Raw genomic sequence first — 24,908 nt, 5'->3', positions numbered from 1 at the left:
CTTTATGAGACAGTACAGCCTGTTGTAGTCTCATAAATTTACTTGACTCACTGGATTATTTTGCTCCTTATTTGTTGAGCACTTGACGAGTCCTCGCAACAGTTTGTATTGCGATATGATGTATGTGATTTGATTTCATTCAACAGACATTAAAGGACAAAGGAGCGACTATTAATTACGAGGCATATCGGCACTCATCTTTTACCCGTTACATATCAAAACAGTCGACGTCCTGTTGGTTTATTTATGGCTGATGAAATGTTGGCCCTTTTTTTGGCAAAAAACAAAAACAAAAACGTGAGCATCCCTGCTCTGATGTATCGCTTGCTCGTTTTATTTGCACTGGAGTTTCTTGTAATCTCTAGATGTTACGTGAATTGCGAGTGTGTGTGTGTGTGTGTGCGTGCGCGCGCGCGCGCGTGTGTGTAGGCGTGCGTGTGTGTGCGTGTGTGTGTGTGTGGCGAGAGCGAGAGCGAGAAATGCGGTGAAACATCGGGGAGGGAGAGGCGTTGCGTAAAACTGTACGTAAGCTGTACGTAAAGTGCATATGATGGTTTATTTACGTCTTCTGACCAATAGAAAGCGCTGACAGATCACCCCCCCCTCCCCACCATGACGTAATGCGCTATACTCTAGAATAGCTGCCTGACGGCACCGTAATTGCGTCCTGGCTGGTGCTGATGTGATATGCGTGTGTGCCTATTTAGCCTCGTATTATTGTTATTATTATTATTATTATTTGATAAGGTAGATTGTTGACCATAATCGCGGAATGTCATCAATAAAGGAAAACCACTGTTACGGACTGTCGAGCGGTAAACTATGTCGTGGCGGTAACATCTCTCTCTTTCACGTTAAACTCACAGACAGCGCGGCAAGAGCCATTGATGCCTTTCACAACAGCAAGGTAGGCTAACCTCATTTCACATATTCAGTCCGTAAGGTAAACTCCTGCCAGCAAACGACACGAAACGGCCGAATGGAGGAACGGTCGGTGAATTAGACTTCGTTGAACATTATCGCGGGAAAGCGCCAAGGCGGGAGAGGAAAGCTAATATCATGACTCGTATTTGAGACGAAGTTGGCAAATGTTTTCGGTTGCGGTCCTTCCACTAACCTCCCTAATATGAAAATGCCCGTTGCGTAATAGAATGCGGAAACGTCTCGCTGTCATTTGGCTTTTGGCAAGCATTGTTAGTGAACACTGATGAATGTTGCAGTCGAAGGTAAAATGCAGATAATGAAAGACAAAGGAAGGGATCCCCCCCTTTCGTTTGGCGCCGCGTTGTAACCGAATGAAATGTACCTGAACACACGCTGCAATAGTAACTCACGCATTTTGTCCTCTTTGCATATTATGGGTAGTCTGTGGTTTGCGCTGTGATTTAGGAGTTTGTGAATGATGGCAGTCCGACAACGGGAGAGACGGATGTAAAAGAACAGACAAGACTACCGGACAGATAGACAGCCATAGCCATTTGGCCCAGTTTAAGACTGTCATTCAGACTTGAAACAAACGCTGCAAGTGAGGAACTTGGCTCAGCACAGCCATTTACACTTCCCCTATTCCCCTGTAAACAGATGAAAAGTCCTCAATGAAAGGAAAAAAAAGACCCATCCGTTTCTGTTGAAAGAGTAACCACATCCAGTTTTGCTCCCGTCAGATCTTCGGTTGCATGATGAGAAAGAAAGAACATGGAAAAAACCCCAACTCTTAACTGAACCTATAGTGCATGTTTACACACACACACACACACACTAATCCTTACATGTGCACACACACAAATGCACACACATGCACACAATACTGTTTCTATCCACTTTCCATACTTAGCCCTAAGAGCTGCTATTCATAGCCCACTTGGCCTGATCATGCAGACACGCGTAAAAAAAAAACACCTCCACATGTAACTGGCCAAGCATTACTGGCAGCGGGCTCACTCTCAGAATTCATCAACAGGTGGACTCAGGACTCTAGTTCATGAGAAGGTCAATTAAACTATTCATCATCTCTTCTGCCCAGGAACTCTGGCATTTCGTACTGCTATATTTGCAGGGCTGTTTAAGTTCACCTGCATAACTGAAAGCATCCGCCTGGCCAAATCCCTAGCACCTCCGGGGGCAGTTCTGTAACCTCTACGTGTTGGAGGACCGAGCAAAAATAGAATTTAGCATTCAATAGAGTATCAAAAATCCTGTCCTTGTATTTCTGTGTGAGTCTATATGTAACTGCGCAACTCAAACCATGCTAATTTTTTCTCTCCCTTGTGTATTCCAGAGTCGGCTCTCCCATCCCACAATTTGTTTCACGGGAAACCAAGGGGTAAAAGCAATCTGTCTTTATCTTTCCATGAAGTCCAATTCATAAAAATTCGTAATTTTTTGTGTCACTTAAATGTCTTTCTGTTTTACAGAGATTCACAATCCCTTTTAAAGAGAATAGAGGTGAAGAGAAAACATTTACCTTTGGCTTGTCTAATGTTGTCTGCGACAATCCACATGGAAGCTTTGACTGTGTCCAACAGCTCAACACTGGGTAACACAAACAAACATACATAATCATTACATGAATAAAAACTGGCAAATAAATCATATTTAGTTCAGGGTTTTTTTTTTTACTAAGTCATTTTAAAAAAATGTGTACTTTGAAATTTAAGAGATTTTGAATTTGTCTTCATATGCATCTTGACTTGTGTGTGTGTGCGTGTGTATGTTTGTGTGTACACACACCCACAATAGTCCTAGTTTGCTCATCTTTTTCTTTGCTTTGACCTTATAAAATGTAAAGCAGCCAGTACACAAGTTGTCTGAGCCAGTTGTAAAAGGGGTTTGGCCATCTTTTGTTTTCATAGGTTTTCAGCTTTTGTTACAATAATCCAAATTTGGCCCATAACGGCTGTTGTGTATTTTTGCTTTCAGGGCATCTCCAAATAACCATTCCAGTGCAAATGCCATAATGTTGAAAACTCAACCACTGTTGGCTCGCTAAAAGCCAAGGCTTATGTGGAAGTTCCCAAAATATTCCAGTGCCCGATAGGGGAAAGTTGTTAATTGTGAAGTCTAAAAAAAGTCTAAGGCATTTTGTCCAAACTAGCACAGTTTATTAAATATAATCATGACAGTTTTTTTTGTGAGGTTCCCAGTCATGTTGGTCTCCCTTGCATTGACAAAACCACAGGATATCAACGCTGTTTCTGGCATGAGACATTGGGCCTTCTTCATCAATCGTTCATTCGTACGTACATACTTATTTGTTCTCACACTCCCATGGAACTTTTTTAAGCTCTCAAGATTGTCTGACAGTCAGAAGCAAAGCCTGGTGGTTATTCATAATTCCTTCTCCCTAACATTTATTGTCTGCCTCTTGCAATGAGCAATCACCCAGGCTTGCAAAGACATCAGTGTTAGCCAGTTGGTTCCTAAATTCATGTGTTACTCAGGTTCTACACTGGTCTCTGAGACAAACTTCAGGGCTAAAAAAAGTCCATGGGTATGTAAGAACAAATTAGCATGTACTTATATGAACGATTGATGAATGAGGCCCATTGTCTTCAGATAAGTAGCTGACATTTGTAAAATCACCGACACCGGAAAAATGTTTAAGACATATTCAGGCAATCTGGAATAAAGGTCAGGGCACACATGAAAACAATTTTTTTGTATCTGATTATAATTTCACATATTGTGAAACTTTTTAAACATGACCTTTAGCTTTCGAGCAATATGGCCAAGCTGTTATCACACCGATACTCGACCAAAATCCTCAAATTGCGTGGAGCAATTCCGTGTCTGCAAACCTGGAAATAAAATAGAACGTGTGAAATAGAACGTGTGCGAAGAGGTCTGAAAAACCCTGTCAAATTATTTTCTCTTCTCCTTTCCTCGTCCCAGTGCTGATGAGGAGCATTTGTCATGTGTGGGAGTAATTCAGAAGAAGATGACAGTCAATGCTACAGATGACTCGTACCAAAAAGCCCGTCAGAGCATTGCCCAAGTTGAAGAAGAGACACGGAGCCGTGGAACCATCGTCATCAAGCACGGAGACCGCTTCCAAAGTAGGAGATACAGACCAAGTTAACACATGGACATGACTTTGTGCAAGTAAAATACCGAATAAAGGGTGTGTGGAAATGCAGTAGCTTTGGGGGTTGAGCGACAGTCAAATCTCTAGGTGCGCTTTTGAAAATTACGCACCCACAGCCAATTAGTGAAGGGGGTTAAGTGAAGCACAGAACATTTATTTTTACATGTCTTTGTGTATTCTTGTACCAAAAAAAAAAAAAGAAATCTTATTGCTAAAAATGCATGGTTAGCATGGTCACAGTGTCATTAATGGTGGTCTAAACATTGGGGATCAGTATTGGCTGACAGTGTTAAAATGGAAATAATTGGACATAGGGCTTTTTTGTGGGACTCGAATAATGCATATCTGTGCGTACCCACACACACACACACACACACACATACATACATATGAAAAGGAGATCATACAGTACTTTTATCGAGAGACTGAAAAAAGCTTTACTGAGTAAACTGGAAATGACTTAAGTTGTCAGGGGTGTGTCGTCACTGACACAGAAAGGTAGCGTTAGTCATATTGCTAACACACACACGCGTTTGCGCATGCACACAGTAGAACTAGTGATTCAGCCATTGCCTTTCTAGTGCCAACCACAAAACCACTTCCTGCGAAACAGAATGGCTTGTCATAGTCATTTTTCCTCAGCACATACACAGACACACAAACATATTTTAATGACTTTCCAGTTGAAACAGCGTCTAGATTTGTGAAAATGCCCCCATCCTCTACTACAGGCTTTTTGCAATGTCTGGTTACTATTTCTCAGATTGATATCAGCCTTGCTAATTAAATGTACATTCTTGTGACCTGAATGTGGTTTAAGTTGGGGAAAGAAGGCCTTCTCTCTTTCAGTCACATGTCAGTTTGTAGAGAAATATGATGACCCAGTAGTTTTCTTCCGTTTCCTGTGGTTGCCGACCTCAATTTTTTTTCTACATGGTAATTTTACTGAGCACGTAAATACTTTTTCAGAAGCACCCTGTGTCTTAGCAATTACATATTTCCACAGCTGGGAGTTTCCCAGTGCAACTACAACCTCCTACTAATGCTCACTGAGATGCCCACTGGGTTAGTCAGGATGTTGCATGCCCTGCTCAAAGGCATCTTGATAGCGGTCATTGGTGGAAGCTGAAACATTTGTCATTCACTTTCTGCATGTTGATTTGGGGAGTGAAAAAGTCTCTCTGGACTGAGTGAGACAAGAGTGAGCTGTTACACTCTCACAGTTGAGGCAGAAATGCATTGGAAGTGTCTGACGCATGTATTTTGAAGTACACCAATTGTTTTAAACGACCTGACACTCACCAAAGGCGTTAATTGGAGTTTCAACAGAGGATCCATTGACCAAAACACAGCTGTTTTTTATGGGTTTCTGCTGCCACAACTGAACTATTTAGAGGCCTGCAGTGAGCCAAAGAATCATCAAATATGGTGCTTTAAATGACGTGGGGCAGTTAATACTTTCAGTGTGTCTGGGCCGTTTATGATGGTAACAAGATAGATTGCACTTTTGGCTATGTCTGTAATATTGACTTGTGACATTATCCAGTTATTTTACCATTTGAATCTCCCCATCACTCACTATTGGTGAACAACCCATAGTGCGCTTACACAAAATTGCACTAGAGATGCACTCCTGGCTATGATATGATTACTGTTTAGTGATTTAAGATGTTTAAGTAAGTCTGTTGAAGACACAACATTTTATTTTCTAATTGCTGTCTCTCTTGTAAGTTAAAAATATCTGAACTTTGGGACAGGCACCAGCTTGACTGGTAATGTTTTGTTGTTGTTATGGGTGATAAGGACTGGTTTCAAACTGCATTTGGAGCATTTCCCAATCACTTTTGAATTTTTTTTCATTTATTGGATAGTTAATATGACTGGTATTATCTGCTATCGTCTGCTGTCTTGTAGGCAAAAAGGTAACAGTGCGAGCACCAGCCCCTGCACTGGCCAACCTGGCCAAACCACGACACTCCTCCCAGTCCCTCCTCAGGAGAGGTGCCAGTGTATCCAAGGTGAAGAAAGGTGCGTGTGGATCAGACAAGAGAAGTGTGAGCGCTGTGGGGAGGAGGCCGCTGAGGGAGAGGGTGATGCACCTGCTGGCTCTGAGGCCGTATAGACGGCCTGACATGGTCCTGAGGCTACAGAGGGATGGACTGACGGCTGGAGACAAAGACATGCTGGACATGCTGCTGCTTGAAGTAATTTATTTTTTCCCTACACCTTTAGCAACTCCTTTAAAGCTGAAATATGTATCCCCGCGACCCTGAGAGTAAGCTACGCGGTTCAGATAATGGATGGATGGATGGATATGTATGTAAACTAACGCTGATTAAATGCCATGATGATTTTTTTTTTTTAAACCAAAGACCTACTTGGAAGTTAGAAAATTTGGGAGCAAAGGAAACGAAAACGAGTTTGAAAAGAATTAGTAGCTGCTACTTTGTATCTTAGGTTGCACATGCTTCCTTTTTCAGCTACACATTCTCTGTGTTGAACTCCAGTGAGAATTACTTGGGTGTTTTACATTTAATGACACTGTTTATCCAGAGAGTATGATTGAGCAAAAGGTCTTTGGTGTTGAAAGACATTTTTAATAGTACACATGGTTGTTGACAGACAAATTGGCTGTAATGGAGGTTGTTACCTGTCAAACCTATATGAGACAGCCTAAAAACTGAAGTAGGACATCATTTTTAGAACATCAGACACAACATTTTAAGCATTGTAGGAATATTAAATATTGAATGAATGATATCCCCGTAATTGAAGTTATTGAAAGAATAGACACGTAGCTGTTAGTCTGAACTCTGATGGAAAGTTCTTGCCTTTATTTCAGCATTAATGGCTGCTTGTTTGTTTCGTACTTTGTGTGTGTGTGTGTGTGTGTGTGTGTGTGTGTGTGTGTGTGTGTGTATGTGTGTGTGTATGTGTGTGTACATGCAGGTGGGCCAGTCCAATAGCAGAGACAAAACGTATATTTTAAAGGACTGTCTATACAAAGAACTGCAGAGAGACTGGCCAGGCTATTCTACGGGTGACCAGCAACTCCTCAAGAGAATCCTCCTCAGGTAACTCATTCCAAAATAGATAAAGACCCTACGCTCATTTGAAGGGGAGTGTATAATTTATTACAAGGCAAGGCAAATTTATTTGTATAGCACATTTCAGCAGCAAGGCATTTCAAAGTGCATTACGTAAAACATAAAAGGCATTTAGACTACATGTAAAAGCAATGTAAGGCAATAAAAAGACATTTAAAAACAAATATAAAGATAGATTAAAAGTTAAAGTGCAGTGTAAGATGATAATCAAAAGCTTCAAATTTTATTTAATAAAAGGCAGCGGCAAACAGGAATCTTCAAGCCTTGATTTAAAAGAACAGAGTTGCAGCAGACCTGCAGTTTTCTGTGAGTTTGTTCTAGATATGTGGAGCATAAAAACCAAAAGTTGCCTCTCCATGTTTAGTTTTGACTTTGGGGACAGAAAGCAGACCTGTTCCAGACAATCTGAGAGGTCCGGATGTTTCATAGTGTAACAGGAGATCAGAAATGTATTTTGGCTCTAAACCATTCAGTACTTTATAAACCAAGAGCAGAATTTTAAAATCAGTTCTTTGACAGGCAGGAAGCCAGTGTAGACCTCAGAGTTGGAGTTATGTGATCCACTTTTTTGGTCTTAGTAAGGACTCAACCTGAAGCTTTCTGAATCAGCTGCAGTTATTTAATTGATTTTTTTTTTTAGAGAGACTGTAAAGATGCCATTACAGTTGTCGAGTCGACTGAAGATAAATGCATGGACAAGTTTTTCCAAATCCTGCTGAGACATAAATCCTTTAATTCTTAATATATTCTTCAAGTGATAGTAAGATGACTTTATAGTGATGGTCTTAATGTGGCTATATAAATTCAGGTCTGAGTCCATGACTACACCAAGATTGCTGGCTTGGTTTTTGGTTTTTAAACATTACTGATTGTAGCTGAGCACTGACTTTTAATCATTCTTCCTTGGCTCCAGAGACAATTCATTCAATTTTATCTTTGTTTAATTGAAGAAAATTCTGAGACATCCAATCATTGATTTGTCAGTGCACTTACTCAGTGCTTGTGTGGGATTTAAGTGTGTCTGTATAATTATGGTAACATATTTTGTTGTTTTCCATAATCTGAACTAACATAACATAATAACATAAACTTAACTATGTTAAACAGAAGCAGCCCCATAATAGAGCCTCGGGGAACTCCACAGGTCATTTTTGTCTGCTCAGATTTGTAATTACCTATAGACACAAAGTAGTCCCTGTCGTTTAAGTAGGATTTAAACCAATTTAGTGCTGTACCAGAAAGTCCCACCCTCTTTTCCAATCAGTCTAGTAATATGCTGTAGTCGACTGTGTCAAATGCAGCACTGAGATCCAATAATACCAGGACTGAGATTCTGCCACTGTCTTGTGTTTAAGCGGATGTCACTAAAGACCTTAACAAGAGCAGTCTCAGTGTGTTGGAGTGGTCAAAATCCTGACTGGAAGATATCAAAACAGTTGTTTGGGGCCAAGAAGTTGTTCAGCTGCTGAAAAACAGCTTTTTCAATGATTTTACTTTGGAACGGGAGGTTTGATATGGACCTATAGTTGTTCCTTAGTGAAGTGTCTAGATCATTCTTTTTTAAGAGTGGATTGATGAAGGCAGTTTTCAGGGCCTGTGGGAAGAAGCGTAAGAGAAGAGATGTGTTGATAATTAGTAGAGGATCTGAGGCCATGCAATTATAAACATTTTTGAAGAAGCCCATTGGCGGGGCGTCCGGGTAGTGTAGCAGTCTATTCCATTGCCTACCAACACGGGGATCGCCGGTTCAAATCCCCGTGTTACCTCCAGCTTGGTTGGGCGTTCCTACAGACAAAATTGGCCGTGTCTGCTGGTGGGAAGCCGGATGTGAGTATGTGTCCTGGTCGCTGCACTAGCGCCTCCTCTGGTCGGTCAGGGTGCCTGTGCGGGGGGTAGGGTGAACAGGGGGAATACCGTGATCCTCCCACATGCTACGTCCCCTTGCTGAAACTCCTCATTGTCAGGTGAAAAGAAAAAAGAAATGGCTGGCGACTCAATATGTATCAGAGGAAGCATGTGGTAGTCTGCAGCGAACCTGGGATCGGCAGAGGGGGGGTGGAGCAGCGACCGGGACCGCTTGGAAAATAGGGTGATTGGCCAAGTACAATTGGGGAGAAAAAGGGAGAAAAATCCCCCCCCCCCCAAAAAAAGCCCAATGGCAGAATATCAAGGCAGCATGAGGAGGGTATCAGATGTTATATAAGGTCCTCCAAGTTTTCATGGTTGATGGGATCAAATTGTGTCATGCTATTTGAATTGATTTTAGGGGTACACAGGGACAACGCATATCCTGTACTTAGTACGGAGGTACTGACTGCCTAATTTTCTGAATTTTGTCATTGAAGAAGGAGGCAAATTCATTGCATGCCCTGGTAGATAGAATTTCAGAGGCTACTGCCACAGGAGGGTTTCTTAGCCTGTTGACAGTAGCAAGCAAGGCACGTACATTATTATTGTTTTTGTTTTTGTCAGTGATTTCAGAGAAGTAGGACTGCCTTGTATTTCTCAGTTCCAAATTATAAATGTGAAGTCTCTCTTTATAGATGTCATAATAAACATGAAGATTTGTTTTTGACCACCTGCGTTCAGCTTTACAACTCTTTTTTATTCTGACCAGTGTGGCACATCCCCATGGAGATCTTTTCTTACCAGAGACAACCTTCACCTTAGTGGGTGCAATGGCATCGATAACATCTGTAATTTTAAAATTAAAATGATCTACAAGCTCATTGACTGAGATGCAAGAGAGGGTGGGTGTGGAAGAGAAAGCCTGAATAAATATTACGCTGATGCTTTCAGTGATATGCCGTTTTGTGATTACCTCTGTTTGAATATTTGTGTGTACAGAGATAGTACTCTCAAGGAAAACACAGAAATGATCAGAGAAAGTGACATCAGTCACCACAACCTTAGAAATGTTCAGACCCGCATCCGGGTAGCGTAGCGGTCCATTCCGTTGCCTACCAACACGGGGATTGCCGGTTCCAATCCCCGTGTTACCTCCAGCTTGGTCGGTAGTGTCTACAGACACAACTGGCCGTGTCTGAGCCAGATGTGGGTATGAGTCCTGATCGCGGCGCTAGCGCCTCCTCTGGTCGGTCAGGGCGCCTGTTCGGAGGGGAGGGGGAACTGGGGGAATAGCGTGATCCTCCCACATGCTACGTCACCCTGGTGAAACTCCTCACTGTCAGGTGAAAAGAAGTGGCTGGCGACTCCACATGTATTGGAGGAGTCTGCAGCCCTCCCTGGATCAACAGAGGGGGTGGAGCAATGACCGGGACGGCTCGGAAGAGAGGGGTAATTGGCCGGATACAATTGGGAAGAAAAAGCCCCCCCCCCCCAAAAAAAGTTCAGACCCTTGGCGATAATTTTGTCCAGAGTTTGCCCCTTGTTGTGTGTGGGCTCCGTCAAATGCTGAGTCAGTCCATAGTTATCAAGAACACAACACAGTTCTTTAGTACAAAAGAAAGAACACATTCGTTGTCTCCTCTGTAATTGCAGTTAAAATTGTGTTTTCGTCTGCTGTCATTTTTGTCCGTAGTGTAATTTTCAGCGCTAACGTACAACACTAATTTTTACTATTTTATCTATTATGATTTGTGATAAAAGCACAAAGTGCAAAAACATTGGAGCTGTACCTGTTTTTGGTTTTGAGCAACATTAAGCTAAATTGCTATTAAAGATTAATTGCTTTTTGAAAATACATTTTCTCTTGTAGTGGTGGTAGTGTTTTTGCTATGGTGGCCCAACAATGCTAAATTGATGTAGATTAAACACTGACAAGTGACTTGTTATGTTAGGTTGAAAGCATTTGTTGGAATTGTCAAACGTTTTGTCAGCCAGTACTTGAGAAATGTTCTAAGCAAAGGAAAATGTCAGTTTGATTGCTTAAGGTTTAGTGCATGGTGAGGTTAATTTATCAATGTCTCACTCCTTTCCAGGCGACTGTTTCAGCCACACCAGAACCTTCTGACGGTCCCTAATATCCAGGTCAGCCCGCTGCGCGACACCCCCAACTCCTCGCCAGCACGCCATCACAAACATTCCTTAACGGAGGACTACATTGACCCACTGGCCAATAAGAAGCCAAGGATATCCCACCTGTCTGGCAAGACGACCAATGACAAGTCTACACCCAAATCTAGTAAGCAGCAAGACACTGCCAGAGCTAAGAAGCTTGTTACTGAAGTGAAAGAAGACAACAGTCGCAGGAACTCTCTCGACCCTCAGAAACTTATGGACTCCTTATCCTCAGTCTGTAAGGAGCAAGAAGATGTGGCCAAGCGACTTGAGCCAGCCCCAACTGCTTTGGGAGATGCCAAGGGCTCAGCTTTGCCATCGCAGCCCATTTTTCATCACCCACCTTCTCCTCCAAAAGTCCCAATTCTGGACAGACACAGTAGAAAAAGGAGGAAGAGTAAACATAAACACAGAGACCAGGTGGGAACTTGAAGCTTGGAGTTTTTTTGTTGTTGTTGGTTTTATATATATATATATATATATATATATATATATATATATATATATATATATATATATATATTCTAATGATTAGATAAGATATTGTGATATACTTCTCTAATCCCCATGGGGAAATCTGCTCATTGCAAAAGCAAATAATAGAATACAGCTGTGGGGAAAAAAGTATAAAAGTATGTCCAAAGGAGATGAATGAAGTGCAACTGGACTTGTCCAGTTGCACTTGATTCAACTCCTTTGGATAACCATGACCTGGATGAATGAGAACATTCACAGACATATAGAAGTATGGGTTATAGGGAGCTGTAGGGAAAACAGAGCATATCACAACTAATATGATAATGTCTTGATGCATGCTCAAAAATCCAGGTGAGGAAATCCCAGAAAGTTTGATCAGTTCATCTGGACACAATGTTTATTGGAAGAAACGTTTCATCACTCATCTAAGTGACCTCTTTAGTCTAAACTGACTGCAGGTATCCCCTAACAGCACAGTTGCATAACGACCGAAATCAATGATCGGTTTCATATGCAAATTGCCATGTCCATTAACTAGATTTACAATGGCCATGTGTACTATTCACAGAGGATTGTAGATTGGAGGATTTTACTATTCAGAGAATAATTTCTATTCCCCATTCCTCTGTGAATTGTAGACATGGCCATTGTAAATCTAGTTAATGGTCATGGCAATTTGCATATGAAACTAATCATTGGTTTTGGTCGTTATGCAACTGTATTGTTTATAAAGGTGGGGATACCTGCAGTCAGTTGAGACTGATGAAGTCACTTGGATGAGTGATGAAACGTTTCTCCCAATAAACGTGTCAAGATGAACTGAGTCCCCTTTCTGGGATAACATGATAATAGTTAACTTTCTTCCTCCTGGCCTACTCAAATCCATGGATGCTCCCTAAATTTGTTTGTTATACTGATTTATGCCATTGTCCAGCGAATTTGTAATTTGAATCCCCTTCTACTATTACATCACTGATGGTGATCTACCTATTGCGCACTTACACTATTTGCATTGACAAGACATAGACTCTTGGTAACAATATGTCTGTGATTTGGGGCAGGGCCCAGCTAATTTGTAATTTGAAACTCCTATTACCTACATCACTTGGTGGCCTATCTATTGCACACTTGGCCTACGCTCATTGACATGACACGCACTCTTGGTTATGATATGAATACTTTTTAGTGCGCTAAGATTCCTGTAGAGTAACACAAGAATAAATCTGAAATTAGTGACTCACTCTGTTGTAAGTCGCTTTGAATAAAGGCGTCAACTAAATGAGGAAATCTAAAAATACAGATACGTGTTAGCAAAAAAGTTATGAGAATATGTGACACAGGAACATATGTATAGGGCATCCAAAAGCACCTGTTCAGCCAGTCGTCAGTACAACAAAAGGTTTTTTTTGGCTTGAAGATATTACTTAAAATGTATGGATATTAAATATTTTGTAGATGTATGAAGTCAAAACAAGTATAGAAATAGATTTATAAAGCACGATAAACCATAACATAATATATGCTTTTGCAGAAGATGTCAGCGTTTAATACAGATCGAGTGGACGGAAATATGAGCTATTTGAAGGTGTGCAGGTGTGCTGCATTGCAACAGTGAAACCCACAACCTGCTATGTTTTTTCCATAGTATTGTATGAAAAAGTTCTCATCATATGATGCGTTGTTCATTTTTATTTTCAAGGAGGTCAAGGCTGCAGGCAGGGAAAGAAGGAAAGGAGACATCTGTTCAAAGGATTTGAAACACAAAGATCACCTGGACTGTGCAGGTGAGTGTTAACAGCTATTGCCATTTGTTTGCGAGCTCAAGTGTCAATGATCAAAACTTCCTGAGAATTTTGAATCTCAGACACTTTAGTAATTTGCTGTCATTATTTATCTTTTGTTAAATCTGAATGAATCAACTTTGAATCTTAATTTTTTTAAATTTTCTTTTTATTTGCCGTCATCCCGTCTTGTTTTAGATCACAGTGGAATGTTTTATGACTCAAATGTGCTGCAAGCAGCCAATGACATGACAGACTATTTATTGTAAGTACGCCTTCCTTTGGTTGTGATTCATTGATTATAGTATATATTAGTTTTCATTCTTCTATGCAAGTTGCAGAAACTGACATCACTGTTCATCCACTTTATTTATTGGGCTACTTTTTTTTAAAACTTTTTTAATTTTGCTGGATTTAGTTTTTTTTTGGACCAATAACTCATTCACTTTTTTGTTTTTGGGGGGAGGGGGGTCCACCTTTGTTGTTTTCCTAATTATGTTTGTATGGTTCACGCTAATAATGTCTGTGCTGTGCAAAAGCTGTGCAGCTCATTAACACGGCAAATACACAGGTTCCTCTCCAACCATTTGTGTTGCCATTAATGTCTGTGTGCAGGAAGTACACCAAGCTCTGCAGTCACGATCAGAGACAGCGCTACAAGCAGGACTTTAACGAAGAGTACAGTGAATACAGAAATTTGCACGCTCGCATAGACAGTGTCACGTGCCAATTCATGGAGCTGGACACACAGCTCAAACGACTGCACCATGGGTCCCACCAATATAAGGTACAACATTGGCAACTTTCAACACTTAGTGAACATTAAGTCAAGTTTATTTCTAAGTGTTGTAACAGGCTTGTCACAAAGTGTCTTACAGAATATTAATGTGCCAAAGACATCCCTACATCTGTGTTTAAGTTGATATGGTTGTCGTTATTCTGCATTCCCCCTTTTTAGACAATTCACAATCAGATTCTGCAGGAATATCGCAAAATTAAAAAGGTATCCAAAATCATTTATAATTCCCTATATTGAATCACTTTCTGATTCTTACTGGATTTGCTGAAAAGGAATTTCTTCTATGTGTTGCCACAAAATCATTGTTTTCTTTTGTCCCTGCAGTCAAATCCAAATTACAACCAGGAGAAGATCCGATGTGAATATCTGCACAACAAGCTGGCCCACATAAAGAAGCTCATATCAGACTATGACCAACAACAGCTCTGTATGGACTGTCCCTGAAACTGGTGACTCACACTGGAACTACTAACTCAAGAGTCCAGTAATGTGCCTCATACATGAGTGGATGATACTGCGGAACTGAAACGGAAATAAAGAGTCTATTGGCATGATTATCCATACCTTCCTACTACCTGCTGGAGCTTGAAGTGAAAGACATGAATTAGTTCAAAAGTGCATTCGTGGTGAATCTTGCCCTATGATGTAAACAATTGTCTCTGAAAAGATACATGTTTAGACCATTTGTGAACCAAATTTGAACAGCAATTTTATATTTTTGCTAGCTTGTCACATTGGTCATGTTGACTTTTACACATCTGACTATTTCCACTTCCGGTGAGATGGTAAAATGATAAGAAATGGTAAATTTGCATTGCCAACAGACATGACTTAGCTCACCGGTAGCACGACCAGACACATAACTGGAAACCACACTTACTCAGCTCAAGACATGTTTCTTTCTGGGAGGAGAGGTTCCTTTGTTTCCCTGGCTCCAACCTGCTTATCCTGTAAAAGCTGGGATGCAGATGTGAGTTTATTCCACTGTTTCTTAAATGGCCTTCCTTTTTTTTTATGGCTTCCAAAGCCAGACTGACTCCACAGTGTTCCACAGGTATACATCAATATGTACAGAGTCCTGTTCAGGGAACTTAACAGTATTATAAGCTGAAGTGAGCTCTAGTTTCTAAATGGCTCATGTGTTCTCACTTTGAGTTTTTTTGGGCCCTGGAGGACAAGAAGTGAATGCCCAAATTCATTTCAAAAGCAATGCATGCTTTACACTTTTCTGTAATGCATGAGGGAATAATCATTTTGTCTGTTGAATATGAGTATTAAGTTATAATATACAACCTTTCCCCTAATTTATAATGCGGTGTCTTTTTTTTTCTTTTCTTTTCATTAGACTGTTTCAGGTAACATGTCTTATGTAGTGATGATCTAAAAAATGTTGACCTTTGAGTCTCAGCCATGGTACTAATGAACATATATGGCCGTTTAAAGCAATCCATATTTTGTTTTGTTTGCTTCCATCTTTCTTTCTTTTTTTACTTTAATTTTTCAAAAAATAAACTCAGTTTTTGTGCATTTTAGCCTTTATTAGACAGAGTAGGAAAGAGTCAGGAAATGCAGAGGGAAACGAAAAGGGGAAGACATGCAGCAAAAGCGCAGAGGCCAAATATAAACCCAGAACACTGCAGTGGACCTGAGCCCATGGTGTCAACTTAACTGGTTGAACTACCAGGACACTTTGGATGCTTGTGAAGTTCAGCCTCTACTGAACGATGACGTCTACTTTTTGCCACTAGGTAGTTACTGCTGTTCTTAAGTGGTTGATTACACTCAACGGGCAGGTGGTTCGGGACCACTTATCTTTTCTAGCTTGCAAGCTACGTAAACCTACGTAGTTGACCATGCAAAACGGCTTCTCATATGGGCTCCATGAGTGTTGCTAGGTGGCCACAATGTGTTTACTTGAGGTTGTGAAGTTGCTGAAGGTTACTGTGATTATATTATACAGTTGGTGTGTGTGTGTGTGTGTGTTCAGTGAGCGACATACTGGTATTATGCATAGAGTTCCTTTGGAGTGACGTTTGAATTTGCTGAAGACTTGTCAAGCCTAAGGCCGGTTTTAACGCAGAAAGGGTTGCTTATTTGAAAGTTTAAGAACACAAGATTCATCCCTGGAGTTAGGACATGATTGAGTCAAACAATTCTCTTTGGCTGCATCTCACCGTGGCTGTTCACACACAGACCACAAAGTGACTCAAGTGAGGGGCTCAAGTAAGTTCACCAGGTGACAAGAATACATAGTGATTACTGGGCATGAAGAATGGAGCCAGTAATCATAACACCATGTACTAAACAGGTTTCTGCGAATTATCTGCCCAAGTCCATATAGAGCCTGTTACATGCCCCCCAGAATTCACAAAAACCTGAAAAGGCAAAGAAAAAGTTCACAGGTCAGAGCCCGGATCACCCGCCCGGCCCTGTATCATTGGGGCCGGGGCCTCCGTCGGAAAAGTCTTAGGAGCCTTGAGGTGGTGTGAGGTCAAAGCAGGAGGGTGCCCCCGCCGCAGGGGTTGAGCCAGCCTAACAGGCTGGTCCAAATCCAGGTGGGCCAGTTTAAGGTGGTCCACAGAAATGTGCTCCGGCTTGCTGCCGATGTCCACTATGAAGTCCTTGCCCCCGGCCTCCAGGACACAAAACAGGCCATCGAAGGTGTTCACAGTGGGCATCATGGTAGATGAACACATACGTTGCTGACCACAACGCGAGTCTGTGGTAGGCCGTGCTGTGATGTGGGGACCGTGCAAAGACTGGCGTTGTCCACTGTTGGGCCACAGACCAAGGAGCCGTGGCATTGGGGATGAAATGCTCAGGGACCCGCAGTGGCTGGCCATAAACCAGCTCAGTGGTTAAGGACTGGAGAGCCTCCTTGGGGGCTGTCCTGAGCCCCAGCATGACCCACAGGAGCCTGACCCAGCCGCTGTCCTTGAGGCCAGCTCGAAGAGGAGAGATGGAACCTCTCACACAACCTGTTGGCCTGCGGGTGGTATGCCATGGAGCTTGACCCTCAGGCTTTCTGCTACCGTATTCCACAGCTCAGATGTGAACTGGGGGCCCCAGTCAGAAGAGACGTCAGATGGGACGCCAAACCAGGTGACCCAAGTCCCAATGAACACTTGTGCCACCTCGGTGGATGTCGTTGATGACAGCGGAACGGGCTTCTGGACACCAAGTGGCCCTGTCCACCATGACGAGGAGGTGCGTGAACCTGTGAGAGGAAGGCAGGAGGCCCCATCAGGTCCACGTTGACGTGGTTTAACCTCCTTTCAGGCACCGAGAACTGCTCCAAGGGTGCCTTGGTGTGACGATGCACCTTAGAGCGCTGACACTCCACACAGGTATCAGCCCAATCACGCACATCCTTTTTAACCCCGTGCCAGACGAATTTAGTTGCCACCAGTCTCTGTGACTGCTTCCTGCCTGGATGTGAAAGGCCGTGAACAACTCGAAGACCTGCCGAGGCTGACCCGTGGAGATATCACACAGGAGTAGTGCCTGCCTATGAACTCCAAGAGCTGCGACGACATAGTAATACTTGGTAGTCTCCGCGGTAATATCCCCGAGCGCGAACTGCGTCTCCGTCTGTGCGAACCAAGCCGACGACTGGGTTTCCCAAAATTCCGGCAGCTTAAGCGAAACTGCCTGCGCTGCCATGCACGTCTCTAAAACGTCCAACAGAACGAGGGTAGCCACCGTAGGAGTCGGGAAATTATCGAGTCATCCAATTTTCTCTTTGGCTGCACCTCGCCGTGCCCTTTTATTCACACACATCACAAAGTGAGTCAGATGAGAGGTTTAAATAACGGGGGAAACAGGCATGCCCTAATGGATGAAGTTTATCATTACTATAGGCAACTTTGTTCGTGCACACCCATGTAATTTTTTAGCCCTCAACACTGTTTGACAGCTAGTAACAAAGCATGATGCTCATTTGTAATTCCTTCCTCCTAACATTTATTGTCTACCCCTTTGCAGCGAGCAATCACCCAGGCCTGCAAAGACATCAGTGTTAGCCAATCGGTGTCTAAATTCAGGGGTTACCCAGGTTCTACGCGGCCTTCTGTGACAAATTTCAGGGCTAAAAAATCCCATGAGTGTGTACGCACAAATTTGCCCATAGTAACGATTGATACGCGAGGCCCCAGGTGACTACATAATACAAAGTGATTACTGGGCATGCATAATGGAGCCAGTAATCATAACACCGTGTACAAAGCAGGTTTCTATGAGTTATCTGCCGAAGTCCATACACAGCCCGCTACACCTGAATCAACAGAAAAGAAAAAGAGGGAGAAGTTCGAGAATTGAATCATTCCGCCATTAATTTCTACGGGGAAATGTTTTTAACTTTAAACATAAATATTTTTTTGAAAGGAAAATAACGTGCGTCGAAAATTAAAGCACGCTGAGTAAAAGGCCTAACACTGTGGGGTTTAACGGGACTTAGACCCCCCCCATACGGCGGACTGTGTACAGCGCTACTTTCAGCATTACAAAGATATATATACGCAGCCTGACGCGTGTCCCAAAACCGTGCCTTCCTATTGGCTCAAATTAAAATAAGGATTTTGATTGGACCTCTTACTCTCAGTTCGAGTCACCGCCCTCCTCCTTCGGCTAGGTGCTAATAGTAAACACTGAAACTCGATGACTCCGCCGCTCGGCTACCCTTGAACTTTGTGACGCTTAAAATTTGTGACATGCGGAGAATAAAAGGTGTTTGACTGAGTTATGCAGCTTCTCTCGTTAACGTGTCGGCCTCGCCCGAGGAACCCTGTTGGAAAGTAAGAGGAGGTATGCTAGTTGCTATAACTTCAGGCTTAGCTAGTTGAAACGATAGCTCACATGAATCACATGAATGTGCCAGAAATTGACATATTGCAGTGTATTAAGTTACTGGCTTACTATGTCTACACGATAGACAAATTCCGCAGGTATGGAGTGAACTGAACATTGTGCTGAATACTAAACAGTCGTAACTTGATCACTGGGAGTGAGTTTATCTCTACATAGCACATTGACAGGCAGTTAAAGCGCGATGTTCAAAAATAAGCACAATGGCTGTCGTTTGCCCCTTTCATTTTGTGGAAAGAGACCCACAATAAACCCTATTCTCTTTCTACAGCCTGTTTACTATCTGGTATGGCTGTCACCACCCTAAGAAGACTGAGGCTGAGGACAGCTGTCAGATCTCTGTGTCCCCACAGCACCTTCTCATCTCCAACCACAGACAGACTTTTATCCATTCGGCCCCACAGACCTTTTCTTTCACCCAGCTTAGGTCAGTGTGCCTTCTATTCTCGGAGGCTCCATCCCAGGTCAGACAGGGACAAAGTGTCCTCACCCACAATCCCAGAGAGGTTACCTTTCTCAAAAATAACTCAAGAGGATTTGGCTTTCTTCAGGAAGATACTACCTGGTAGGACCATCACTGATCCAGACGTGCTGGAGGCTAATAATGTTGACTGGCTTAAGTCAGTAAGAGGTAAGTTCCACAACTTGATCCAGCTCATGATAGTTTGGAGTTTATAATTGTTATATTTATTTACCACCGTACTTGTTTGAAAGATTGATTCTAGGGCTGGCAGTTTGGCAGGTATTGCCTGATTCAATATTACAATTATATTCTAGTGCCGATTTGATTCATTTTGTGATTTTTCAAATATCCTAGTATTATAATTATTGAGATTCAACATTACGATTCTTTAAGGCTCTATCCCCTCTTATCTACAGTAAAATGCGAAAACTGCAATAAACCAAAAGGCATTTATCTTAAGCCCTATGTTTTATAAAAGCTTAAAACATGAGTATGCTTCTTTCAAACAATTCAAATTCAAACATTCAGAGATGTAAAAATAATTACATTTACATCTAGAATAGTTACATCCTCAGTTGTTTGTAGGGACCAAAGATGATTTTTGTACAATGTTTGTTGAGTCTTTTTTTTTTAAATTGCCTTTGTCATTTTAGTACACAGAAGAGGTTAGGGTTTGACTAGAGGTACACACAGTACATTCTGAATGTACTGTGTGTACCTTGAGTCAGCTGGGCTAGCTCATGGCATGTCTCAACTTTTTCTTTGTACCCGCCACCCCCGGTTGTTTGTCATTTAAATGTGTACACATGTGCTAATTACTTGACTGGTCATTCTGACCACCCACTGATTAATCGACCATGTATAGCCCTAGACCAGCATTTAGTCCCAGGGGACTTTACAACCACAGTTACAGTAAGTGCAATGTACAACATACCCTATCCTTAGAATGGACTTGTGCACATCCATACTTGTTATCTCAATTTTGTACTGAATCGATATTTATCCCCACCTATAACTAATTTACTTTCACCTCTCGTTTTGCCCTGTGTTTCTCCTGCAGGTTTCAGTGAAGTGTTGTTGAGACCTCAGACCACAGAGGAGGTATCCCAAATTCTCAGGTAAAGGAGAAATTATCGTTTGATGAGTAGATTGCTGGACACATGAGTATGGTAGATATCAGCTTTTTTGTTATGGTTATGTTCTACTTCATTCTTGCAGGTACTGTCATAGCCGTAATTTGGCCGTTAACCCACAGGGTGGCAACACTGGCTTGGTTGGGGGCAGCGTGCCGGTCTATGATGAGCTCATCCTCTCCACTGCTCTCATGAACAATGTACTCTCCTTTGATAGTGTCTCTGGTATGTCACTTTGGTATTAAGATAGTTTAAAAAAAAACTAACTAAAAAGAGGCTTTAAATTGGTTTTCTACTTGATATCTCCCATTTGAAGAGTTTCATCCAGAATAAGATATTAACTATTTAACAAAAAAACCCCAAAAAAAACTGACACTTTTACTTATAAAAAATGTATAGCCCAATATACTCAATATGTAGTATGACATTGTATTTAAAGTTAGTGTTTAAGGACAGTAAGGAACTTAAGCTTTTGACTGACAAAACTGTGAGACTCTTTTAGACTCCATCCTTCGTCATTTAGAATTACTGAGTGATAACTGTCAATTTAAGACCCTACCCCACAAGTGTGTTTATAACATTTTAGAAGAGCGGGTGCCTGTAAGTGTGTTGCATGATGCCAGTGCCAGGAAGCAGGCCAGTAGGATAGTGGTGGATCCATCACAACCAGTTCACTGCCTTATCAGAAAACTTCCATCCAACCACAGGTTCTGCTCCATCAGGACCAGGTCCACCAGACACCTGAATAATTTTTTCCCTAAGGCCATCACTCTCCTGAACAACTTATCGTGGCTCCCACCTCATCCCCCGACTGCCCTCCACACTTTGTCGTCAATGCTCCCTCCCACATACACACACATGCACACATGCACTTTCACATACACACTGTATGGTACTGTACAACCCTTACTCTGGACTCAACCGTCCTGCCAAGACTGTCCAATATGAAGCATATTGTAGTATACAGTATTACTTAACTTGTATACATATTCTTGTACTTGTTCGTATATTCTTATTTATGTTTTATTATTGTTTTGTGTTTTTACTTCTGCTCTCACTTTTACTTAATCTTAGTGTGCTCTTCCATATCTTATTCGGCTTTTCTTCTCTTTTCTTGTTTCACTGCGCTCTATCACCAAGTCAAACTCCTGTGTACATTCTACCTTTGGCGAATAAAGTGATTCTGATCTGATTCTAATTCTGAGTAGTATTGTGTTTTCCTCTGTTTTGTTTTTGTTGTCAGGTATTCTGACATGTCAAGCAGGTTGTATCCTAGAGAACCTTTCTCTCTACTTGGAAGAAAGAGACTACATCATGCCGCTGGATCTTGGGGCTAAAGGTAGCTGCCACATTGGGGGCAATGTGGCAACTAATGCAGGTGGGCTCCGGCTGCTCCGATATGGCTCGTTACGAGGGACGGTGCTGGGTCTGGAAGTGGTGAGTGGAACAAGTGGAGGAACAATGCCGGGAGACAGACAGGGGTAAAAGACCTTGTAATCAAATAGGAAGAGAGACTATTGAAAGAAGAGTTAATCTGTGCATGTTTGTCTGTGTGTACAGGTATTGGCAGATGGGCGTGTGCTTGAGTGCTTGGCTTCTCTGAGGAAGGACAACACTGGATATGACCTCAAACAGCTCTTCATAGGGTCAGAGGGCACATTGGGGGTAATTACCGCTGTGTCCATCTTGTGCCCACGGAAACCCAAAGTTGTCAACGTGGCCTTCCTGGGTAGGGTTCCCTAATAGTCTGTGTCATTTATAAACCTTACAATTTGTTTGGATGTGATACAGCTATTGACTAGTGTTGTGAAGCAGATGGAGTTTTTAAGTTGTGACACAAATTCTTAGCTGGTCACCTAGATTAGCCTGTATTCACTTTAAACAAAATATATTTACTAATTTTTTTTTACCAGTCTGTAAAGTGATCAGCCACATCTCTCTCTATTGTAAGGCTGTGAGACCTTTGAGCAGCTGCTACAGACGTTCCAGCTCTGCAGAGGGATGTTGGGAGAAATCCTGTCAGCCTTTGAATTCCTGGACAGCGAATGCATGAGACTGCTAAATACGTACCTGAAACTACCCAATCCTATTACTGGTACAGACACACACACACACACACACACACACACACACACACACACACACAGTATACACTCTCCCAGGATCTATAACAGATGCAGATGCAGAGATGTACTAACCCATCGCTTGCACTCACATGCCAACTGCTTGTGTCTTCCCCACAGATTCCCCTTTCTATATCGTCATAGAAACGGCAGGCTCCAACCTGACACATGATGAGGAGAAGCTGCACACTTTTCTGGAAGAGGCCATGACATCATCACTGATCACCGATGGAACTGTGGCAACCGAGGACACCAAAATCAAGGTAGATTGAACTCAGAATGAGTTACTTTTTCTGTAAAAATAAAATACTGTACAGTGGAAACCTGTACTAATGCCATTGTGACTCTGGTAAACCTGTCCTTGCCTTTTTGCCTGTGCGAAGGCCCTGTGGTCAATGCGTGAGCGCGTCACAGAGGCCCTGACCCACGACGGCTTCACCTACAAATACGACATTTCCCTCCCTGTGGAACAGATCTACCAGCTGGTAACTGATATGAGGGAGCACCTCAGAGGCAAGGCCAAGAGTGTAGTGGGGTACGGACACGTAGGTGAGTCTACAGAACAGGCAATCACAGTGGCATTCAGCTCAGTCACAAGTAAAGACGTAAATAGAGTTTTTGTTGTTCAAGCAATGGAATCTGAGGCTTACTATAACATGAAACGCATGGTAACGTCTTTGCTACCTCTTTTATTCCAGCACCTGTCAGACTATAAAGTGAGCAGCTGAAATATTGTTCTTTGCATGTGCTCTCTTGGCACTTTAGTCAATGCTAATTTGGGTGCAATATTCTCAAATCTTTGTCTTGTCAAACGATAAACTCTCTTTTGGAGATCAACTTGACTTGTTTGTCTCACACTGTCTCGTGTGTGTGTATGCACATTTCCATTTTTCTCTGTAGGTGATGGGAACCTCCACCTGAACATCACTTCTTCTGCCAAAGACCCCACCCTCTTGGCAGCCATTGAGCCTTTCGTCTATGAGTGGACAGCTGGTTGCCAGGGTAGCATCAGCGCTGAGCATGGACTTGGCCTAAAGAAAAGGAACTATATCTACTACAGTAAACCCAGGCAGGCTGTTGAGCTGATGGGCAACATCAAGGCCATGCTTGATCCCAAAGGTATCCTCAACCCTTATAAGACCCTGCCAGATAACCTGAACTGACTGCCATGGAACCAATTCCTGGTTTATATCCATGCTCGGGAAATGTTATTTTTGCACCTAAGTTACAGGCATATGAAATACTGAAAAGGTTAGTGTATACACATTTCAGTCATCTTAGTTTTCACCTTCAGTGCGGATATATATGTCCAAGACAAGTTACACGTAAGTAAGTTGTCTACCAGTTTAGAAAGTCTGTTTGTTCAGACTGTCCTCATTTAAAGCAAAGATGGTGCTTCATAGTCATCCCTCTCCATCATTCATTTTCACCATCACCTCTGATATTTGCTTGAATTGGCCCGACTTTGTAGAAGCCCAGGACTTAGACCAGAGGTGTGTGTGTGCGCATGCATGTGGCCAAACCTAGTTATCTAATGTTACCTCTGCTGCTTGGCTACTAGCACAGATAGAAACTTATTTCACTCCCTGTGCTTCCTTCCTGTGTTCAATCAATAAAGTATCGTGTAAACAGATTAAATTTCATTTGTGACAATGTCTTCTATGGAAAAATCAAATGGCGAAGGTAAATTATTAGGTAGATAACAGTGCAGTAAATGTTTTATTACATATAAAAAAGACAAAGCAACATTTGTTTTCAAACAAAACAAGCATCCCTTGTGAACAAATTCATCTAACTTGACATTTTAATGATTTCGTCCATTTAAAAATGAACTTGAATTCCAAATAAAGATGGAGTGTTGTCATAATTCCAGCAACTCATACAACATGGCATAATGGGAGACAAAAAGGAGAAAATGACCCCCAGCTCTTGCACAGAAAAACAGTTCATCCGTCTAGCACAAGCAATTCTTCCCTTGACTTCTTTCTCCTTGCATAGAATAGTTTTGACCAGCTGAAACGGCTCTACAGAATGCAAGGAAGAGAGGATGAGGAAGCT

The 24,908-nt window shown here is 42.1% G+C and overlaps 2 protein-coding genes across 2 annotated transcripts; both read left to right on the top strand.

Moving 5' to 3' along the window:
- Positions 1-651: 651 nt before the first annotated feature.
- LOC130126540 (RNA polymerase II elongation factor ELL-like) lies at positions 652-15,784 on the top strand. Its single transcript, XM_056296108.1, has 12 exons — positions 652-907; positions 2,279-2,323; positions 2,415-2,536; positions 3,892-4,055; positions 5,999-6,288; positions 7,034-7,158; positions 11,133-11,631; positions 13,388-13,472; positions 13,668-13,734; positions 14,085-14,256; positions 14,428-14,472; positions 14,593-15,784. The coding sequence occupies exons 1-12, from the start codon at positions 773-775 to the stop codon at positions 14,710-14,712; spliced, it is 1,869 nt and encodes a 622-aa protein (XP_056152083.1). The 5' UTR covers positions 652-772; the 3' UTR covers positions 14,713-15,784.
- A 3,131-nt stretch (positions 15,785-18,915) lies between these two features.
- d2hgdh (D-2-hydroxyglutarate dehydrogenase) lies at positions 18,916-24,476 on the top strand. Its single transcript, XM_056295274.1, has 10 exons — positions 18,916-19,071; positions 19,403-19,762; positions 20,655-20,712; positions 20,813-20,952; positions 21,971-22,164; positions 22,288-22,456; positions 22,679-22,822; positions 22,971-23,113; positions 23,234-23,399; positions 23,751-24,476. Exons 2-10 carry the CDS (start codon positions 19,420-19,422, stop codon positions 24,011-24,013), a joined length of 1,620 nt encoding a protein of 539 aa, XP_056151249.1. The 5' UTR covers positions 18,916-19,071; positions 19,403-19,419; the 3' UTR covers positions 24,014-24,476.
- The last annotated feature ends 432 nt before the right edge of the window (positions 24,477-24,908 follow it).

The sequence above is a fragment of the Lampris incognitus genome, chromosome 16 (genome assembly GCF_029633865.1).
Source record: "Lampris incognitus isolate fLamInc1 chromosome 16, fLamInc1.hap2, whole genome shotgun sequence".
In the NCBI taxonomy this organism is placed as follows: Eukaryota; Metazoa; Chordata; class Actinopteri; order Lampriformes; family Lampridae; genus Lampris; species Lampris incognitus.
This window is presented reverse-complemented; position numbering and strand designations above follow the sequence as displayed.